Source organism: Rhinatrema bivittatum, chromosome 3 (genome assembly GCF_901001135.1).
Source record: "Rhinatrema bivittatum chromosome 3, aRhiBiv1.1, whole genome shotgun sequence".
Classification (NCBI taxonomy): Eukaryota; Metazoa; Chordata; class Amphibia; order Gymnophiona; family Rhinatrematidae; genus Rhinatrema; species Rhinatrema bivittatum.
In genome coordinates this window covers 302,715,031-302,737,239 of record NC_042617.1, presented here as the reverse complement: position 1 = coordinate 302,737,239, position 22,209 = coordinate 302,715,031, and the positions used below count along the sequence as shown (strand labels likewise).

Here is a 22,209-nt window from a genome sequence, read left to right as displayed (position 1 = left end):
GCTCCATGAAGCAATCATTTATTACATCCAGGAACTTTATGTCTCTAGCAAGTCCTGATGTTACATTTACCCAGTCAATATTGGGGTAATTGAAGTCTCCCATTATTATTGCACTGCCAAATTTCAGATCAGTTCTGCAAGCAATCATTTTTTCAAAGATTGACTATTGTAATGCCCTAATTGGTCTCCCAGCGACATCCCTTAGACCTCTTCAAATGCTACAGAATGCCACAGCTAGGATTCTTACAAAATCAAAAAAAAAAGGGACCACATCACTCCAGTTTTAAAGAATCTTCACTGGCTCCCTATAAAATATAGAATTTTCTACAAAACTTGTTCAATCATCCACAAATCCATCTACAAAAACTCCCCTCTTGACCTCCGGATCCCTTTACAATTATATTAAGCTTCCCGTCCGTTGAGAGCTGCCCAACAAGGCTCTCTAAACACCTCCAATTAAATCATTTTCAAATAAAAGAGCCTTCTCCACAGTTGGCCCGAATCATTGGAACTCTCGCCCTTCAGACCTTAGACTTGAACAATGCCTGATTACTTTCAAAAAAAAAAGACTCAAGACTTGGCTCTTCACCCTTGCCTACGACTAATTGGATTTAATCCTTCCTATCCTCCCTGACTCAGATTATTTTGTTTTTCATGACCAAACAACCTCAGATTTAATCACATATCACTCTAGTCACTTTTAATCAACTGTTACATGTTTGACTACCATTATTATATTGATTGATTCTGTCATTTAAGGTTTCTATATCATAATGAGTTTAAATTGAGTAACATCCCAGTTCTTCATTTCCTTGTTCTCTGTAAGACTCACTTTCAGTCATTTCAATTGTTCTCTGTAAACCGAAGTGCTTAGTGACTGTCTCTAGAACCTCGGTATATAAAAAAGTTAAATAAAAAATAAACAAATTGGTTTGCTTCCCTGATTTCTCTTAGCATCTCATCTGTCTGACCATTTTGTCCAGGTAGATTGTAGTATACTCCTCTCACTATACTCTTACCCAACACACATGGGATTTCTACCCATATAGATTCTACTGAGCATTTAGTCTCTTGTATGATCTTTATCCTGTTGGACTCTATACCCTCCCGGACATGAAGTGCCACACCCCGACCAAGTTGATCCTCCCTATCATTGCGATATAATTTGTACCCTGACATAGCACTGGTATATAAAAGCTTTAAAATAAATAAAATGTGTCCTTCAGGCCAAGGAAGCATAACTAGTCCTTTTTGCAAGGGGGAAATCAAGGTGCCCAGGGAAACTTAACTGATAAATTTGTTCAAGGGGTCCTCCATTTTCTTTGAAATCAGGAAGTACCTGGAGTAAAATCCCCACCCTCTTTGCCCTGGGGAACAAGCTTGACCACTCTGGCCATTAAGAGGGAGGAGAGCTATTAGCTGTACATCCTGATATGCTACTGACCCCAAAAATGGACTTGGAGGGCAATTGGTGGGACAGTCAATAGGTTCAAATTGGCCCCTTTGACAGATGGAACCTATTAGTCTAAGTATACACTGGGCCACTGGTGGATCCATTGCCCCAGAGATGGGTCACTGGACCACGCTTATGACCCAGTCAAAAACCTGTCCTGGGAATTGTAACTTTAGTTTTATTAGTTTTAGTTACCCAAAACAGCAATAGAAAATACAAAACTGTGAAGCAGTACAAGAGTTCAAGCTAACCCCCCCTCCTGTTTCCCAACCCCCCACCCATATCCATGAGCTCATTAGCTATAACAATAGACAATATCGGAAATATGTAAACAAATTACCCGTGTACTGGAGGTGAAAATACTGAATAGGCCATACAGGGAGGGTTATCACAAGAAGAAAAAGGACAAGGTAACACCTAAGGACACCAGAAACAGTTTGAGAATAAGTTCAGTGCCTGCATCGCTTGTTTTTCCCATTGCAGGTATGGGTCCCAAACCTCTCGGAATTGTGGGGAAGTTGTGTGAAGCTCTGCTGTAATAGCCGCCATCTTACAAAAAAAAATGCACTTTCTGCTGTATCAGCCTTAAAGACGGTAGCTCCTGTTTCCAGAATCTAGCAAGCGCTAGTCTAGTCACAATAAAGACTTTGTGACAAAAACGTGCATGAGTCTTGTTTAAGGCTGGTGGGGTGTGGTGGAGGAGCATAAAGGCAGCGTCCAGTCTGTGCTGTATTCCCAATATACTTTCGATCCATTGTGCTGTAGCGCTCCACAAAACCTGTACCTTAGGGCAAGACCACCATATATGAAAAAAGGTGCCTGTATGTCCACAGCCTCTCCAGCAGGTGGCATCTAATTGGGGATAGCACTGATGTAGGGTTTGTGGAGTGAGATACCAGCACGTAATCATTTTAACAATTCTCCTGGAAGGAGGCCGATACCAAGCAAGTACGGGCCTGCTGGTAAATTTTTGACCAGTCCTTGGTTGTCAGTTGCAGTCCCAAGTCAGACTCCCAGTGTCTGGTATGCGAGAAGGGAGTATCCGAAGGTCCCAGTAAGAGTGCATAAAGTTTGGAAATTATGCCACGAATTTTATCACTGTGCAATAAGTCTCTAAATCAGATTTGTCCCTCTGGAGTGCTGAGATTGCTGGGGTGCGAAGAAAATGCAGCACTTGGCTTCCCGCTAAGTCCATGGCAGGAAGTTTATACAGGGTTTATATGTCCCTCCAAGTCATCAAGGTACTGCCCTTGAGTAAATGCTCAATACGGTGTATGTCTTGCTTGCCAGGTTTGGAACATTGTTTGAGCGCCCCGCAGGGAAATGGGAGTGGTGATAAAGACTGGTTATGTGAATACTCCCGGTCTCCAGCCAGTTTTCTCTTCTTTTTCCCCCATAAGCGCAACGTAGTATCCAGCGCTGTTGTCCTTGTCCCATTCTGTAGCCAAGTACGATGTGGTTGCCAAAACAGGGTATGTAGTGCTGGGCCCCCAAAAACCTTCTCCTCAAAGAGTACCCATTGTTTAGGGGATCTCCTCCTATGTATATCAGGGATAGCTGTGAGTTGGGCTGCTACATGAAGCCACTCCAAATTGGGAACACCCAGTCCTCCCTTACCCTGGGGTCGATATAACCTAACAGTCTTCTAGAGACCCTGGGGGGGGGTCGCTTGCGCCAAATAAAGTCAAATAAGATTTTTTGCCAAGAACGCAGTATAGTTGAGGATATGAAGATAGGAATGGTATGAAATATAAAAACCGGGGTAATATATTCATTTTTATAATAGCTACACGACCCAGCCACGAGTACTGTTCTCTGTCCCATTTTTGAAGATCCCTTCGTACTCCTTGTAGCAATGGTATAAAATTGAGGCAGAATAAATCATTAGTCTCAGTGCAGATATGGATCCCAAAATATTTCACAGAAAGGTATGTGCAATCTTAAAAGGGTAGTGCGTCAGAGTAGAAAATGCATCTGGGGTACTGAAATGTTTAGTAACTGTTTTATCCATATTAATTTTGAAACCAGAAACTGTACTAAAGGCCTGAAACTCCTCAGTGACTTCCCCGATGGATGTCATGGGATTAGTTAGGGCGAGGAGGATGTCGTCGGCAAAGAGTGAGATTTTCATCTGAGAAGTTCCTAATGGGATTCCTGTGACTAGGCGGAGTCTCAAATTCGAGTGGCCAGGGGTTCCAGAAATAAAGCAAAAAGGGGAGACAATGGGCAGCCCTGTCGTGTTCCACATTGAACTGGGAAGAGTTCTCTATAGCCCCCATTAACCTTTATCCTAGCACCGGGATCCTTATATAGACATTGGATCCATCGGAGGAACCCAGGGCCAAAAGACATCTTTTCCAGAGTAGCAAATAGGAAATCCCAATGAACGAGGTCAAAGGCTTTCTCTGCGTCAATAGCTAGCAATACTAAAGGTACCTTTGTCGTCTTAGCCCACCAGAGGGCATCAGTAACTTTTCTAACATTATCGGCCGCCATTCTATTGGGGATGAAGCCCACCTGATCATTATGCACTAATTGTGGAAGGTAGGAGTTAAGTCGAGATGCTAATATTTTAGCCAGAATCTTTAAGTTTACGTTTAGCAATGAAATAGGTTGATAGGACCCCCACTGAGTAGGGTCCCTCCCCGGCTTTAGTAACACTGAAATGCCAGCTACATTGGAGTGAAGGGGTAGGGAATCTCCTTCAAGTAGCCCATTAAAATAGTCAGCAAGATATCCTGCTAATTGCATACAATACTTTTTATAGTAGCCCCCAGTGAAACCATCAAGTCCCGGTGATTTGCCCGTCTTAAGGTCTTTAATAGCGGCTTGTACTTCTAAAATATGGATAGGGCTGTCTAGAAATCTTTGTTGGGATTTAGTAAGGCTAGGCAATATAATGGATTGTAAATAATTGTCTACCTGTGTGGGTGTTATAGCCTGATCTCTACGATACAGGGAAGTATAAAAGGAAGTAAAACAGTCCTGTATGTCCTTGGTGGTGGTTAATATATCCCCTTGCTGTGTCTTAATCTTAGCTACGTTAGACTGAAGTATGTGTCTTTTCAATTGTTGTGCAAGGACTTTACCCGCCTTATTATGGCCTTCAAAATAACATTGCCTAGTACGATCCAAGTCATAGGCGATTTGTGCTGCATCTAACATTCAATTCAGATCGAGCAGCTCGCAACTTAGATAGATTTTTGGAATTTAGAGTAGAATGCAAGTGTGTGAGGGTAGCGATTGAGCGCAATAGTGTAACACGCCGCTGCTCTCTGCTTCCGTAAAGCAGATGTCAAAGCTATAAGCCGTCCTCTCAACCACCTTAGAACCTTCCCACAAGGTGCTCGCTGCTTTAACCGAACCCTTATTTATCTGAAAATATTCCCGTAAGTGGTCTAAAAGGTCTTTACTATGCATAGGATCATGCAAGATGTCCTCTCAGTTTCCAAAAGCGTATGCCAGTATCCATATTGGCTAGTAAGACATGGATCCACACTGGGATGTCCCCAATACCCATATCCAGGACTTTATTTTGTATTCCTTTGTCAACTAATACAAAATCAATCCAGGAGTTATGTATTGTGTGGGTTAGAGTAGAACGTGTAAGTTCTGGAAGTGGGGTTTCGGTGCCACCAAATGTCAATGAGACTCCAATCATGCATAAGGTGGGAGAGCTCTGCTGTAGCCTTCCAACCTCCCGCACTTCTGTAATTTGAGGTATCAATCCTGGGGTTGCGTACGACATTATGGTCCCCACCCCATATTAACAGACCCTCAAAGGCAGTGAGGAGTTCCAGTAAAGAGTGGAAAAAATGCTTCTGGTCTATGTTAGGGGCATAGATGTTAATAGTATAGAGTTTATCAATTTGAAGTTTGAGGAGTGGATAGCATCCTTGTGGGTCAGCAATGTGTGCTTTGTAATCAGATATGACATGATTGGCTATGAGAATACCCACCCCAACGTACCTGCATGCCTTGGTACTAGCGGCAAAGTAAGAAGTTGGGTAGCCCCTAAAGGTCAGCAAGTGCTTGTGGTGTTTACGTGTATGTGTTTCCTGGAGCAGTGCAATATCAATATGTTGCCGGTGTAGGTCACGCTGCAACAATTGGTGTTTGGTAGGTGTATTGAGTCCCTTAACATTAAGGGACCAAATAAGCAGGGCCATGGGTGGAATCAGCCTACCAATAAGAAAACCCGCATATGGGTACAAGCACCCCCCAAGTGTACATGATCATGTCTAGACAGGCAACAATATATCCCCAAAGAGCTCATGGATAGTAAACCCCCCTCCTCGTCCCCTCCCTCATTTCCCTGTCCAAGGTCATATGTATCCTCCTTTGAGATACCTCCCATCTCAGGGGTCTTAGCCTCCAACAGGAGAGCCGCCTTCCCTACGGACTATATAAAGTAAAACAAAAAACAGTCCTTCAGCCCGAAGCAGATTGCTGAGGTTTGGCAATCTGATGAAAATGATACTATTTCAGTGGAAGAAGTGGTTGCCCTTGCCATTTTATCCTTTAATAGTTAATGTACACAGGCATTGGGCAATCAGGGATGCAATCTCTTCCATTAGGAGATACAGATGTACTATCCTCGGGAGGATGTTCCCTTCTTTCAACTCTCCCTCACTATTTCCTTGTGGAACTCATTAAAATCCATAAGACTCAACCAAAAATGTGTTCCTCACTGACACTTTCTGTATTTTCTTCCTTAGCCACCTGCCAATTCTGTAGGAGGGTAGGGTTGAAGCAGTTCCAGGGTCAGGTCCCTGATCCAAAGTAAATACCTGCTGTATTTCACAATCTTAGAAACCATGGTCCAAATCCAGGCGGAAGCATCTAGTGGAAAGTGAGTAGAAGCTGCTTACAAAATTCATTGCAGACCATCTGCTCAAGGCTGCCAGAGTAACAGATCTCAGATCTCCTTTGATACCTTGCAGTTAAGACATTGTTGCCAGTTTAAAATCAGGACTGACTGCAATTGCAGAGTCGACAGCCTTTTGCTGATACCTTTCCCCGCCTGAAGCAACAAGATTGCTCCTCTTCAAGTCCCCTCTAACTATGGCACAACTTTGAAATTCCCTCAAACTGCACCTCTCAGATTACATGCAATGGTTTTCTTCCCATGCTGTGCAGAAGTTGCTGTTACCATCTTCAGCAGTCCCAGCACTCAAAAACTGCTAAACAAAAAACCCAGGTACAGCTTTAGCAACTCACCCAGGATCCTTGCTATTGGAAACAAGTCATCAGATTATAGTTACTGAACACTCTGCTACTATTTTTTTTTTTTTTTTTTTTTTTTTTAAACTTTCTTCCCCTCAGAAAGCTAAAGATTTAAAGAGAACAGAAGAGGGAATAAAGCAAGAGAAACAGCCTAAACCCTCAAGACCCCTGAAAGCCTCTGCTCAACAGGGAGAACACTAGGCTTTCACCTCAGGAGCTGCCTCATTTCAGCAGGGGGCTTGCTCAATTGAGGGAGTAAGAAACTTGTCTCAACTCAAGAGCTGCCTCCAGTCTTGGTATTCTGTTCAGCCCACAGCACAAGATGCTTGCCTACCATCTTCTGGAGATAGCTAACTAGCAGGCTCAGGTCAGCACAGATGCATAAAGGAGTGACAGCACAGACCTGTTAGTCTGTCCATCTGCTGATCAGTGAGCATAACCCATTCGTCTGGACTGGTCTGACTGAATGAGGAGGATTTGGAGGGAGGAACTCAGCTTTGCCAAGACTGTTCTCCCTGTGAATTTAGTTTAATTTTTGATATTCCTTTTGCAGCTATACAGTCACAAAGCAGTTTACACTAAAGTCAATTAAAGCAGTAAAATAAGTTTAGAGCATTAATTCAATTACAAAGGTAGTTAATCAGCAAGTTGCTTCACCAAGGATGGCTCACTATTATGGTTAAGACTAAGATTGTGTGATTCACTGTCTATAGAAACATGTTGAATATGTAACACTATTAGATTTATCTCCATACTAAATATTTTTGTGATCTGGTAGGATGTTTATGTAACATCTTATGTTTGCAGTTTGTTAAATATTGTACAATATTTAACAATTATGTTTATTTGTACTCTGCCCTGAATTAGGAAGGTCAGGTAAAAGACTTAAATAAAATAGTCTAAAGTCTGGCAGCCTGTGACCTGATATGAGCCCTTGGGGAGGGAGAGGATTGTTTAATCTGTGGCTCATCTGGCAGACACCAAGTATTCAGGGTCTTGTCTTGCCCCAAACTCCCATAACCAATGGCCATACATTCCTGGGCAAGAAGGACCCAAATGAGGCAAGAAAGCCATAGAAGAGAGAGGGCATAGATATCTATTTTGCTGCATGTCAGAGGAACATTTCCAAAAGTCAGAATATAAGTTTACCACAAACTTTTCTGTAGATAGCAGGATGAATTAGCCATGCTGAATGGGTGACATCAGGGCAGCATTAGGCAAGCTGTCTCAAGGCTTTTTGCCCTACTGGGCATGTGCAGTAATTCCTGCACCTTCCAGAAGCCTCCTCTGTTCATATCAAAGCAAAAACATCCATAGTGTCTAGAGATGCTGTCCAGGGAGGAAGGGCAGGAACACATGGCTAACGATAGAAAACGCTTTACAGAAAGCAAATGTACTTTTATCCGCTAATAAGCAGGCTGAATTAGCAATGCTGAATGGGGAATCCCAAGCTGAGGATTGTGAACAAAAATACTTTGGTAGAGAAGCCAGCCATGTGTTCCCCCCCAACCCAGACTCCTCTGTGGACATCTGGATGAAAGATGGTACAATACTGCTCTTACTAGTTTGCCTGTTCACCTAGGCAACAGCACGATGTGAATGTATGGATGGACGACCATGTGGCCACTTTGGAGATGTCTTCAAGGGGCACATTTTCCAGATGCACAAAGAAAGCTGTTGCTCTAACTTGATGTGCTTTTACAGGATGAGACAAAGGGATTACTTTGCATAACTGTTTACAGGATTTGAGAGCGCGTTTTGCCACTTGCATTCCTAATTGTTTGGGTTATAAGGCTGAAAAGCTTAAAGGATTTTCTATGTCTTTGTGTTCACTTTATATTAGGCCACGGTCCTCTTGCAGTCCAGAGAATGCAGTTTCCTCATGTTTACTCCACAAGTTGTTACATTCTTGTAAAAAGAATCAATGTAAATAGGCTATCCAGAGAGCTAGGGAAATAACTATTACCCCACAATTTATATTGTTACATATGTTAAAAGGTTTCAATGTAAAATAAGCTTCTTATAGAACCTGTCACTAAACCGGTGTGATGTCTGATTGAACATTGGTATAGAAAAAAATAAATGTTTGTGGTTTTGGAAAAATGTGGGAAGCATAATTGACTGATGTGAAAGGTGGAAGCAACCTTTGGCAGGGTTCACTATCATGGAAAAATTGTAAGGGAAGTGCAGTAGTGCCTGCAGTTCACTTTTCTTACTAATGTAGCCACTAAAAAGACTTTACAGGTTAGGAAAGTTAGTGTGGCATTATCCAAGAGTTTGAAAGATGGCTCCATCAGTCCCTACAGAACTATAACATCAAGGAACAGGAGGTTTCTGCAAGGGGGCCATAAATGCAGAAATCCCTTCATGAATTGAGAAATGAGAGGATGTGTGATATGGAATTTCCCTCAGGGATATAGCACTCAGGTACACTTGAATGGAAGATGTGAAGACCTTTGTTGAAAAGGTAGTGAAGATAATCTATCAGTAACCTAGGTTTGTGGAACATTCACACCATGCAGTATTTTTATTTGAAGAAATTACAGAGTGGATGTTTCCTTACTGAAACTATGTCTGACCTCCGATGAAAAATGGAAGCCTGCTAGGGCTGAGTACACAATTTCCATGCTGTGAGATTGAGAGAAGGATGCAAGGGATGGAGGAGTAACCCTCCCTCCTTAGGGGGGGGGGGATCTGTTCCTAAACTTCATTGGGGCTCTGAAAGTTGAATGAGATGCATACCATGGTTGTCTGGGTCATGCTGGGGCTATTATCTTGGCTCCATCTCACACATTTCTGTACTGTTCTTGCTATGAGTGGGATTGGAGGAAAAGCATACAGAAGCCCTTGGGACCAAGAAACTAGGACGCATTCTGTGTTTCCTTGTAGCAGCTTGAGTAGAAAAAGCAGAAACTGGTCTTCCTATTCTGTTGCGAATAGATTTATCCAAGGCTAGCCCAAACCACAACAGATTGTGACTGAGAAAGAGCCCATTTGTGTTGGAAAACTCTAGAGTCTGCTGCCTCCATTTGCAATTCTAAGGTAGACAGCCTGGAGGGTAGCATGGTAGATTTGTCCAATTCCACATAGCTAAGGTTTCATGTCCTCTTGTTTGTTGAAATACATTCTCAGCATATGATTCATACCAACAACCAAATCACAATGTAGTCTTCCAGCACAACCCTGAGGCATGACACTGCTGTGAGCTCTAGGAGATATGGCAATATGATTCCTGGAGTGACTATCCTTGCACCTTGAATTGTAGATGCATACCCCAAGCCCTGGGTAGAGGCTCCATGGTGAAGCTAAATTGATGCATCTGTAGTTGAAGTGGAAGACCTAATAAACTTGGGCAGTGTCACCATCCGATATATTTTCATGAAATTGGTTAAGACTGTCAGAAGCTGGAAGAACTGATTCCATTGCATTCAAGCCCCATTGGGGTTTTATACCATCTACCATTTGCTGGAGACATTGAGGGACTGCAGGTAGCACACTGGGTTATGTACAGTGTCAGTGAAACTATCTCCATCTGGTGGCAGGGAGGCAAATCCCAGTAGTCTGGACTGATCTAGGTATGTACAGGGAACAATTCTCTACAATTTGTTTAATCTGAAAATCCTACATACACTTGAAGTGGTCTTAATCTGCATAAGAAACTAACTTCATTTATGAACTAAACTCCTGCTTGGATTTTTTTGTACTCTGCTGTATACTAATGGCTGATTTCTTCCAGTAAGTTCAACTTTGAAAGATTGTATGGATTACACTTTCCGAGAGTGATCCCTTTAGGGCCCTACAGATTAGGCCCATTCCATCCCAGAACCTGTGTTCCAACACTGTGCAGAGTAGCTCAGTGCCCAGCAGTGCTTAAAAGTGTGACCTCCCTTGTAAGTGTAATCTTCCCATACCTCTTTACAACTCGGGAACTGGATATTACCCTAATGCATATGGATGCAACCTTTTATAAAAAAAGGTGACTTCCCCAAACACCCTACACAAGCAAGAGTCATTCCATACATTAGTGAGTAGCTGAACCCAGAGAATGGTTGTCAACCCTACAGTTAGATGAACAGTTTCCAACAAGTGAAGATGTCAGGCAAGCCAACCCTAACCACTCTAAAGTTTGTCTTCAAGGGAAAATAAATCTTCAAGAGCACCATGGCCTAGAAAGCTGCTACTCAACCAGGCCAGCATTCCCATACTAATAGGAGTTTTCTTGTACATGGGTCAAGATGTTAACTGGAACTATCCCCATCTCTGCTTCTCCTGCACCCCAGAGTTGGAGGCTAGACCTTTGCTCCCCTCTGATGGCTTCACAGGCCCAGACCTTTCAAACTTGCTGCAGATTCAAAACTAGACAGGTGAGATGCCTGCAAGATTTTTTTTTTTTGCAGAGAATCTGTAGCATACTTTCACCTGCTAGACAGCAAGCATATGGTGGGGAAAGGAAGTGGATCATGGAAGATAACATTAACATGGTGCTGCAGCTGGAAAATGAGGTGATTTCACTGGTTTGACCCCTGCAATGGTTTTGGACAAAATAAAAAGGGTTCCACACTAGAAGATACTACAACTACAGATAATGCAGTATACCATTTAAAAATATAATCCCTTTTATAGTACCTGGAAATCCTGAAGGAAGTTATAAACAGCATTTGTATAGAGCTGGAGACTGTTGTACTGCTGCTGCTTGAGATTCTTCTGCAACTTTGTGCTGTCTGCAGGAAGCTGCAAAGTAGGAAGACCAAAGCCATACAGTGAAGTCCATTAAAACAAAGCAATACCACGATGAAAGCTCAGCTATAGAAATCTAAGTCATCAAAATACATCCAAGCTGTGCAAACAGATCTTCATACTTGCTAGGGATCCCAGTATCTGGAGCCACAGTCTCAAACGTTCAATGTCTAAGAGGATAGATATCCGCATATGCTCTGCACTGGCTATTTAAAAGCATCCTGGCCACATAAACAGGGGTAGAAGGAGAAGATGCTAGTTTACACAACAGAGGTAACAACTTGCATATAACCTAAAATTTCAAGCAGCAGCAGAGGTGTACATAGCCCTGAGTAAACAAATCACAAAATCAAGTACAAGAGAATGCTAAAGTTCAGTGAAAGATAAAGGGATCAGGATACCCACATCTATAAACAAAAAGTTATCTGGACCCCTTCTCTAATGATTTTACAATCCAAGGAAAAATGGTAAAGTACAGACAATTTAAAGGGTTTTTCATAGTTAGAATGGTGCGAGACTTTCTATTTAACTGGGAATCCAAGGTAATTTCTCAAAATTCTAGCCAGAGACCCAATATAGGTCTGATTTTTCAGTGTAACCAAACCAAGTTTTAACTTTTGTCCATGTATGCCAATATCCCATGAATATTTATAACTGGAAAGCCAGATTTGTTGACTCAATCAGTGCCTCCCAAGTCCAGTCCTCAGGATTCCAAAGGAATGTCTTATCCCTTTATAGCAGGGGTGGTCAACCACTATCACGAGAGCCACATAATCCTCTTTAAAGTATGGCTTTGCATTCTTCCCAGAATGCTCAACTCCTGTCTATCCACAATTGTGGTTCTGCTGGTGCACATTTTTGAAACTTGAGGGCCAAATCTGATCCCATGCATTGTGCAGCAGTAATCAGGAGTGCCAGCCCACAAGTTACTACTTTGGGGGCACAGGTGAGAGCCCACCCAGGGCAAGAAATCACCAATGGGAAGAGAGAAACTGTGCCAATCGTGGAATATTTTGAAAGAGCAAGAGCCTCTGGTGGGGAAGAGGGAAGGTTGACAGCTTATGGACAGACCCTGCACCCCAAACCCTTAAAGCTTTAATATTGTGCCTTCTTGTTCTTTGGCCACCCTACTTTAGAGTTTGGAGAATTATTAAAAAATACACCTCACCCAAGTCAGGATCCGAATTTCAGATTGGTTGACTGGATCCTTCCCCATTAAAATGGGCTAGCACTTAGAAAAACAAAAACAAGAGACCAACCAAGCTTAACATCTCACCTGTGTCATCTGCCAATTGAGAAGCTGGTCATAGAGCTCCAAGAAGGACAAGAGGCTCAGAAGATCCTCCAGGGAGAAAGATCTGCCATCATTCTTCTTTATGCACGAGACCACAAACTGGCAGCATCCGCTCAGCAGCCTACAGTGCTCCTCCCCTTCACCAAGGACAGGATGCAAAGCAGCAACAGCCTGGGACAGAAGACAGCCTGACATTGTCTCCTGCAGTTCTACACCAATGCGGCAGAGTTCCAGAGCAACAGAGCTCTGGCTCAGCCTGCCTGTTCTGAAGTAGTAATCGGCTTGCTTAATAGCTTCCTTTCCTTCTGAAAAGCAGCCACTTCTACAGAGGCGCCTACACCTCTCCAATGTGAGTTCAATCATACAAAAGGACTGGGCTAGTGTCAAGGGTGCAGCATCTTGCCTCCCTTCCATGAAGGGACGGATCAAAAGGCAGAAAACTTGATCACTCTGGAAACAAGCCTCCTCTTGCGTCATAGAGCTGCTCTGGGTTTCAAACATTGCCAAGGCGGCAGACGCATGACGAGCAGAGAGAGACCCGAAAGACTGCTCACCAGGCAGCACAGATGGACCTGTGCCCTCCAGGAGCATGAGGAAACTGACAGCCTGCAGCCTGATGCAAAGCGCCTCCCGACATTCTGCCGAAGTCTGTTGCTCAGACCTGAAGACCCCTTCTGCCCCTTTCCACAGGATGCTAAAAGCACTCTTGGCAATCGCCTCATAGTCTTTCAACAGGTCTTCATGCATCTTCAAGGAGCCACAGTTCCTCAATGAGTTGCACAAGTGATTAGCAAATTTGGCACATGCATTATACCACCCCTGAGCAATGAGGTTCTTTATAAAGTGGAAGAGTACTTTCTCCAGGTAGAATGGAGTCCTCTGTGGCCCTGTTCCCATGTAACCCTGCCATGCCAGCTCTGCTAGGTACAAGAGACTTTCATAGTGCCGTGGACATAGTTTGCCTTCCCCAACATGCTGGTTACAAGCACGGAGTATTCTGTCAAATACCACCCTGCGCTCAGCAATCTGGTCTGCAGTCAACTGCTCCTCTGGGCTGCTGGCAATAAAGACATCCTAAAAGGAAGTTGAAAAGTTATCAATGGAGTTATATATAGTCATGTGTTCTAGCTTGCTTTCCTACTATAAAAAAATTGAATCTTTCTTAAAAGAACCATGTTTAGACATTGCTTTGCCACTTCAAAACTGAATTGCCCAATGCAATATACAAATTAAAGTGTACACTAATCTTATGGATATCTCATGTTAAAATGAAAAAATGCAAGCTCCCTGCCTCATTCCCAGCCAACTTAGTTTTTTTTTTTCCTAATTGTATTTTTCATGTGCCACCATTTCCATTTAACATCAGAAACCACTTTACTTCAGTTTCCATGTAACTGATACAGTTATATAGGAAGCTTCCATTTTTCCTATAGTGAGCCAGCACTATACCTTAGTCTAGCTGCATGTGAAAAGTAGTGATCAGAATGCAGTACACCAGACAACCAAATAGCAAAGTTTCCATCACAAGAGCAGCTTCCTAACTAACAATTTTTTTTTTAATTGTTCATTTTTAGATAGCGTGGGCTAGGTCAACCCAACAGCTTAGTGACAGTTCTGATCACTGCCAAACAGTACAAAGTCAATTCTCCATCAAGCCTTTTGTACCCTGAGCCAGCTGGGGATGCAAGGACACAACACTCAGCCTCGAGAGCCAACATTTAGAGCCCACAATGCAAGGTTCCAGTAAAAGCCCTGATGCATAGGCCCCCAGATCTACGACAGTTGCAGTCACTAGACAATGGATAGCAGTTTAAACACATCTCATTAAAGATAGCTTCAAGGCACTGTACACAGCATGAGAATAGGGGAAGAGTCTATTAAGATAAAGGAAAAAAGTCACTGGATAACTGAAAATTAAAGCTCTTGGCACCAGGAACCCAGTATTGGTTCAAACAGCTAGAAGGAGAAGTCATCACACCAAAACAATAGATGTGGGCTGTTTTATTCAGTCCAGTTAAGAAAAAGCCAAGCTACCTGGAAGGCATTTCTCACCTTTACATCAGCAAGCAGCTTTTCTGCTGCCTCTTGGGTGCTTGTTTGTTTCACAAAGTCTGCTCCCTTAAGAATCTTCATTTTGCTTTCAGACACTAAACAAGAAATATGAAGCTTAGTATGGCAGGTACTAGATTATGCCAGAGATCTTTCACACATTTGATATTCTGCCTTTTTCAGGCCTCATAACAGATTTCAAACTTAAACCAAACAGCATTGGAGATAACCTTTCAATTAGTTCCCTAGCCTTCCTGGATCCTGCTTTTCAGGACCCAAGAGTACAAAAGAAAAATAGGGTCAATTTTATCACCCTTTTTCTAACCCAGGTCCAAAACAATTCATATAGCAGAGGTCACCCAAACTGGTGATTTTCAGGGTTTTCACAATAAATATCCTTGAGGTGTATTTTCATATAACAGAGGCAAAGCATACAAATCAATCTCCTTCGTGTTCATTGTGGCAATCAGACTGGTTTGCAGCACTCAAGGACCAGATTTGAGCAGCTCTATATGATAAAACTAAGACTTTAAATGTCTCTAAGTGCTAAGGAATTTGGAAAGGACAAAAAGTTATGAAAATAGAGCCTGGAAAGTTTTAATTATGCAAGGATCCATGTTAAATATGCAGCTGATACACAGACTTTCAAAATGTAGTATAGCTGCCAGGTTATACAAGACTGCTAAGCTGCTTGAGAGGAAAGTCTTTTGCACAATGCTATATTAAATGACTTAACACAGAATAGTAATAGTGTGGAAATGCTACAAACTGGTTTATTCAATTTTGTTTAAAATGTTTGTATTCCACCTTTTCAACAAATTATGTATGAGGTGGATTAGTCATACATTTACATTATGTTTACACAATCAATAAAATTACCTTAAAGAGCAGCCTAGATCAAGCCATATGCCTCATTAAAAAATAGTGTTTTTAATTTTTTTTCTAAATATTTATGACAACTTCCTGATGCAAATCAAAGGAAGTGCATGCAACAAGGTGGGAGCTATATAAGAAAATGCTCTTTCCTGGGTAGCCCCAAGTTTGCAATACTTTAACAGAGGCACACATAATAAGTTTGCTTCTTGTGATCACAATGAATGCCATGGCTCAGTTCTGTAACTTAAGACTTCAAAGAACTTGTTTCCCTGTCATGTAATCTATAAATTATCAATATTTTGAATTTTATCCTCCATTGCAGCAGTAGCCAATGGCATCCCCTCAATACCAGGTGGAAATGCTGAAATAACGGAATGCCCAAACGGGCTGCAGCATTCTGTATCAGTTCCAAGTTTAATTTTTTTAGTTTACTTTCCTAGATATGGAAGATAGTTTACAGCATTTTTAATACACATGTACAAGAAGCCCCTTCCCAATGGAAGGCTCAGGAGTGGACACAGGGTCAATGCTTCATTAGGAAAACTAGTCACTTATGGGCCAATACATTAAACCTATCTTCATCCTTCTCCAAGTTCGGCTACCCTTGTTAAATGTAACTGTACCTTCGGTCACCACAGTTCTAGTTTTTATGTATATAATGCACTCCTGTTTTATGTAAACCAGCAAGATATGTTTTCATGATTGCCGGTATATAAAAATTCTAAATAAATAAAAAAAAATAAATTAAACCACGCGGGAGAGTGCCCGCTCTCCCGGCACACACACAGGCCACTCTCCTGTGCGCGCGCGACTAACTTAATTTATTTAAATTAGGGCCCACGGTAAAAAGTGGCGCTAAGGACACTAGTGCGTCCCTAGCTCCTCTTTTTTGACAGAAGCGGTGGCTGTCAGCAAATTTGACAGCCGACACTCAATTTTGCCGGCATCGGTTCTCAAACCCGCCGACAGCCACGGGTTTGAAAACCGGACGCCAGCAAAATTGAGCATCTGGTTTTCAATCCGCGAGCCACAGGCCCATTTTAAATTTTTTTTTTTATTTTTAGCTTTTTTTAGCTTTTGGGGCCTCCGACTTAATATCTCTATGATATTAAGTCGGCAGGTGCACAGAAAAGCAGTTTTTACTGCTTTTCTGTGCACTTCCCCGGTGCCAGCAGAAATTAACACCTACCTTTGGGTAGGCGCTAATTTCTTAAAGTAAAATGTGCGGCTTGGCTGCACGTTTTACTTACTGAATCGCACAGGAATACCCAATAGGGCCATCAACATGGATTTGCAAGTTGCGGGCACTATTAGTCTCGGGGGGGGGGGGGGGGGGGGGGGGGGGAGGGTGGACACGCGTTTTCGACATGCTATTACCCCTTATTGAATAAGGGGTAAAGCTAGCGCATCAAAAACACGCATCCAAATGCCGGTTAACAGTGCGCTCCACTGGAGCACACTGTACTGTATCGACCTGTTAGTGCTTCAAAGTTTTAGGGGTGGCAAAGTTCTATCAGCACAAAACCTGGAGCTGCTGGTAGAGCCCAGCCTGCCAGCAACCAAAAACAGGAAGTGTTCTAGTGGTAGTGCCACTGGCAGAGCCTCTCAGCAGCAACTAAATATCAAAAAGAGGCCTAGGGCCATTGGTAGAGCCCTCCCTACCAGAAAGAGGCCTGGAGCTTCCACATTTGAGGGTTAGAGACAGGGACATGAATGCTGAATAACTGGAGGCACGGAGAAAGGGTATTAGGCAGGTGGGGGGTGATGGCAGAGACAAGAGAATCTCAAGCTGGGGAGGGGGAGAGAAAAAGTGTGGTATGGGGGTGGGGAGTGTATGTATACTGAGCAGGTGAAAGATTGAGAACGTGCACTAAGCAGGTGACAGGGTACTGAAAGCAAAAATATACTGAGCAATTAGCAGGATTGAGAAAAAGTATTGGGCAGATGAGTGGGTGGAGAAAGAATACTGTCACTGTATAAAGAGATGGGGGGGGGGGGGGGTGACTTTAGCATTACTAAGCATGAAGTGGAAGGAAAAGCAAGGAAAATGCTGAAAAAGGATGAAGATATATTGGGCAAGGGGAGGGAGAGGTGATGCTAGCCAGAGTGTGGAAATTGAGGCTGTGTTGTGCCAAAGCCGATGCTGCCAAAGAAAAGAGCAATGTGCTGGAGCTGCCACCAGTAAGTTATTTGGGAGGGGACTGGGGGCATAAGATCTGCCTAGGGCAGCTAATACTCTAGCACTAGTACTGAGTCAATGTGCACCAGGAGTCCTCAAAGATGTACATTATCTACAGTCCCTGCCAATAAGCAAGTTAAATTGCACTAGTTATCAGAGGCTCTAGCAACCATGGGCATTGCCCCAACGACCTAAATTCAGCCTATCGTGAACATAACCAATGGCTGGGGGAACTAGATCATTGTAATCAGCACTGATCAAATTGGTTGAATGTTTCAGAACATAAATGCAATACAAAAATAAAATCAACGGCTATCCTTCACATATAGTTAATAAAAAAAAAGCTTCCATTAAAAAATAAAAACTTGAATTAGGTGTCTTTAAAAGTGTAAATATTTAGAGAAATAAACCAAAACATACACACATTCAGACACATATGAACAAACTATGAATGGAAGGGGCAAAATCTTTCACAACACTAGTGCGTCTATTCTAGCGAATATGTTAGAGGGGGGGGGGAACTAGCGGAATAAGAGATGCCCGGACCCCCACTCACCCGCTGCCCTTACTCCCCTTCTCGCAATACGGAAGAATCTCACGCATCCAGCCGTTTAGGATTAAGCCGACTCGCGCTTCCGGCCCGTTCAAAAATAGACCAGTAACCAATCAGACGGACCGCTCTCTGAAGGACGTCATCGCGCTGGGCGCTCGGCATGCCGGGGACTGTGGTTTACTTCGGGCTGGCTTTGCACATCTGAGCTTCTCGTGGCTCCCATAGCAGAGCTAGTTGTCAGGATAAGTAGAATGATTATTCATTGGTCATAATAGTATGTATTTGTTCTGTGACCTGGCTTGACTTTTTTTTGGGTTGGGATGCGGTCTCGCCTCTGGCCAGCCAGTACAGGAAGAGGGAAGGATCGGTCATTGTTCAGTCCTTTGAAGTGAAGAAATGATTGGACCGAAAGCCTAGGAAAAGTCAATAACAGGCTGATTGGTTACCGATCTATACGGTCAGCTACCTGGGTTGGGTATCTTCTAAAAAAAAATGTAGCAATAATAATTGTTGAACCAGGGATGACCCTAGGAAGGAAGGTAGAGGGACCAGGATGAACTAACCACGGGCCGGAGGTACTCTGGAATGCTGAAATGCACGGTTCCAAGCTAACAGAAAATTATAGTGTTGGGGATGAGGCTAGTACAGCAACATGGTTTCCCATATTTACAACCCTTTCCTCCCCAAGTATGGCCTATGTCTATTTAGCTTCCCCCTTTTTATCAAACTCGTAGAATCCCATTCTCTGTTGACAAACACAGGGCTGAATTAGCCATGACATGTGGGGTAACATCATCCGATGGCACTGAACTGACTGCTTCTAATCATGTGTAAGAGTCGTCCCCTGCCTCATGAGCCCCTCAGTTTTTTATTGTCCAGGCTTCAAAATAGACTTGCACTTCCTCTCTTACTTTTTGTCTCTGCCTTACAGCTTATCTTCTCTGTTGTTTTATTTTATTTTTTTCTCGCTACCTTGGCAGCCCCTCAAATAGTACTTTTTAGAGCTCAAAAAAAAAAAAGGAAAAAAGTGTTAGGAAGAAGATGTCTGTTTCCAAAAAGGTCTTGCTCAATGGCTTCAAGGATTGTGTCTGTGACCGCAGGATAGCCATCACTGGTTCAACAAGGTCCATAAGGTTCAAGAGCAAAGTTTTATTATATATAGGCAAGCAAAAGAGTTCAGTCGTCAGCATCAAGCCAAATGATTGTATCAGTAGATTCATGGTCCCCCGATAAGGGCCGTGTTTTGAAAAGACTGCGTCGGGGGGGAGCCAGCGAGTGGCATCGCGAATCCCCAAACGAATAAAGAAAAATATTCAAATGGATTTCTGAATAGTGCTTTAAGGAAATTGTTTGATTCAGAAAAACTTTTATAGTAATCTTATCGGGGATAGTACAAATTTACCAGGATTTGAAGCAGGCAAGTGAACACTGACGGGGCTTGCCATAACACCACTCACTACTTAGATGAGTTCCTAATTACTCGTTGGCTCCCTCCTGATGCAATCTTTTCAAAACACGGCCTGTGTCAGGGGACTGTGAATCTACTAATAGTCATTTGGCTTGATGCTGTTGACTGAACACTTTTTCTTGCCTATATATAATAAAACTTCCTTCCTCCTCTTATTGGCTATTCATCTTTGATGGTTGGACTATTGCCTATTATTATTTTCTGCTCATTGTTAGGTTCCTGCCTTCCTGTAACTTAAAGGCTCGAGCAGGACTAAGCTCCAGTCATGAGTGCTCAGGCTAGGCCTAAGACAGACTGGGAACAGCTTAAAATCCAGCGGGTTGCAAGCCAGAACAATAGCAGACTTGAGTTGTAAGTTGCAGTTGCTGGTCAGAGGCTGGAGTAAGGAATAGATTCACACAGAAACAGGTTTGAGCAGGAACTGGGACTCAAATCAGGGCCAAGATCATATGAAAGCAAGATTGAGTAGGAAGCTGAATTTACATATTAGCAGCTGCAGTCAGGAAATAGTTCATATGGAAGCAGACTTGGGCAAGATGCTGGAATCAGGAATGAGTTGCATTCTTGGAAGTAGCAGGTTCTATTGCAAAAGGCATGTTAGCCTTCAGGTTGCTGTATCCAAGCCATTAACGGCTATTAATCAAGTTTACTTAGGGAATAGCCACTGCTATTAATTGCATCAGTAGCATGGGATCTTCTTAGTTTTTGGGTAATTGCCAGGTTCTTGTGGCCTGGTTTTGGCCTCTGTTGGAAACAGGATGCTGGGCTTGATGTTCCCTTAGTCTGACCCAGCATGGCAATTTCTTATGTTCACTTTAGCCAAGCCCCAGCCAATGCCTGATACCCAGGAGTATGGTCTGAAGGGATTCCTAAACTATTCTTTCCTGCTGTTTCTACTTGGTATAGGTTTCCAACTAGTCTACAGGTTAGGACTCTTGTCCTTAACTCTGGGGCTAAAACCAGCTCAAGTCCTTTTCAAGGTCTTGTCCTGACTGGCACCATTGATGCACAAGTCCTCAGTCCTCGATGCATAGACCCTCAGTTCTGTCAGCACATTCAGCGCTATCATTGCAAAAACTTACTCATTATCTGGCAGAAGTGATATTAAACATCTTTATTGTGTAGTACTGACTGGATGGGAGGTCTGGGGGAGGGGGGGGGTAGCGTTCAGGCTGAAGAACCAGGAAGTTCTCGATGACCTAGAGAAGGATTGGGTGAACTGATGGACTAAATAGCAAAACTGGTAGATTCCTTGCTGTACACATATTTTAAAATTGACCAACTTATGCGCATAAAGTGGGAGTTACACAAGTAAGTCATTCTTTTACTTTCAAGCATAAAATAGGAAAAGTATTGCACATTCAATGTATTTGCACATAAGCCTTCATACGTGCATATGTTGCAAGGTAGAGATGCACATATTTTATAAAATATGTATATATCATACATGCGGGTTATAAAATACTATGGCAAAACTATGTACAGCCATATACACACGCACATGTTTGAAAGTTATCCTCTTACCCTGCAGAAAAAAGCCCTCAGGGGGTTAGGGCCACATATCCTCCCTTGAATTCAATTAAAAGCTACTAGATATGGGGCCAACACTTCCAATTGTGAAGTCAATCACACATAGAAATGGATGAATTAGCGTAGATATGAAACTGGTCAGCAATGACTGTCACTATGGCTTCAATCTGTTCCAGTAGTAGACCCCTGGCTGAGACGAGGTTGGCACTACCTGTAGGGGGAATCCCAACAGGTCCTCATCGTCAGCAGGTGGAACTGGTCGTTGTAGAGACCCAACTGGACCTTCACCACTACCAGCCCTCGTTCCCCACAGGTTGAGCCCTTGGGTACCGGGGCCGGTTGGACTTAGGCGGGGAGTCTCTGGTGACGTACAATCCCACGGCAAGAGGCAAGGGTGACTCAAGCCGAGTTTCGTCCCCTCAGGGGCTGCCTCAGGAGCTACAAACACAAATAACGAATACGTAATTTAAAAAAAACAAACATGAAAAAAAACAAAAATCAAATCATAAAGACAATAACATGGTAACACATGGAATGAAACATGTATAATTGGAACATATACATTGGACATATAAAATGGCATATGTGGTGAAAAATGTAAAATACAGGAGTAGCAAGTACATGTGCATATATGAAAAAATGGATGATTTTACCTGTGTAAGAAATGTCTTATTTGTGTGTAGAAATTGTCTTGCGCCAGTTATATTTTCAAAAAAGCTGTGCCCTATAATAAATGTAATAAAAACATAATACTTATCTCATATGTATACTGTAGTATTTCTGTAAAAGCACATGTCTGTATTTAAATTTGAGAACTGTAAGTAATACATGCCAAAAAAGGCTC

At 42.7% G+C, this 22,209-nt stretch overlaps 1 protein-coding gene across 1 annotated transcript in view; it reads right to left on the bottom strand.

Moving 5' to 3' along the window:
* The window catches only part of ESPL1 (extra spindle pole bodies like 1, separase), a 259,280-nt gene extending 240,812 nt beyond the window's left edge, over positions 1–18,468 (bottom strand). Inside the window, exons 1-4 of the mRNA XM_029595078.1 lie at positions 18,371–18,468; positions 14,763–14,857; positions 12,693–13,784; positions 11,306–11,410 (exon numbers count right to left, since the gene is read on the bottom strand). Coding sequence (XP_029450938.1) covers positions 11,306–11,410; positions 12,693–13,784; positions 14,763–14,843 — 1,278 coding nt within the window. The 5' untranslated portion in view covers positions 14,844–14,857; positions 18,371–18,468. The remainder of the gene's footprint in view (positions 1–11,305; positions 11,411–12,692; positions 13,785–14,762; positions 14,858–18,370) is intronic.
* Positions 18,469–22,209: the final 3,741 nt, after the last annotated feature.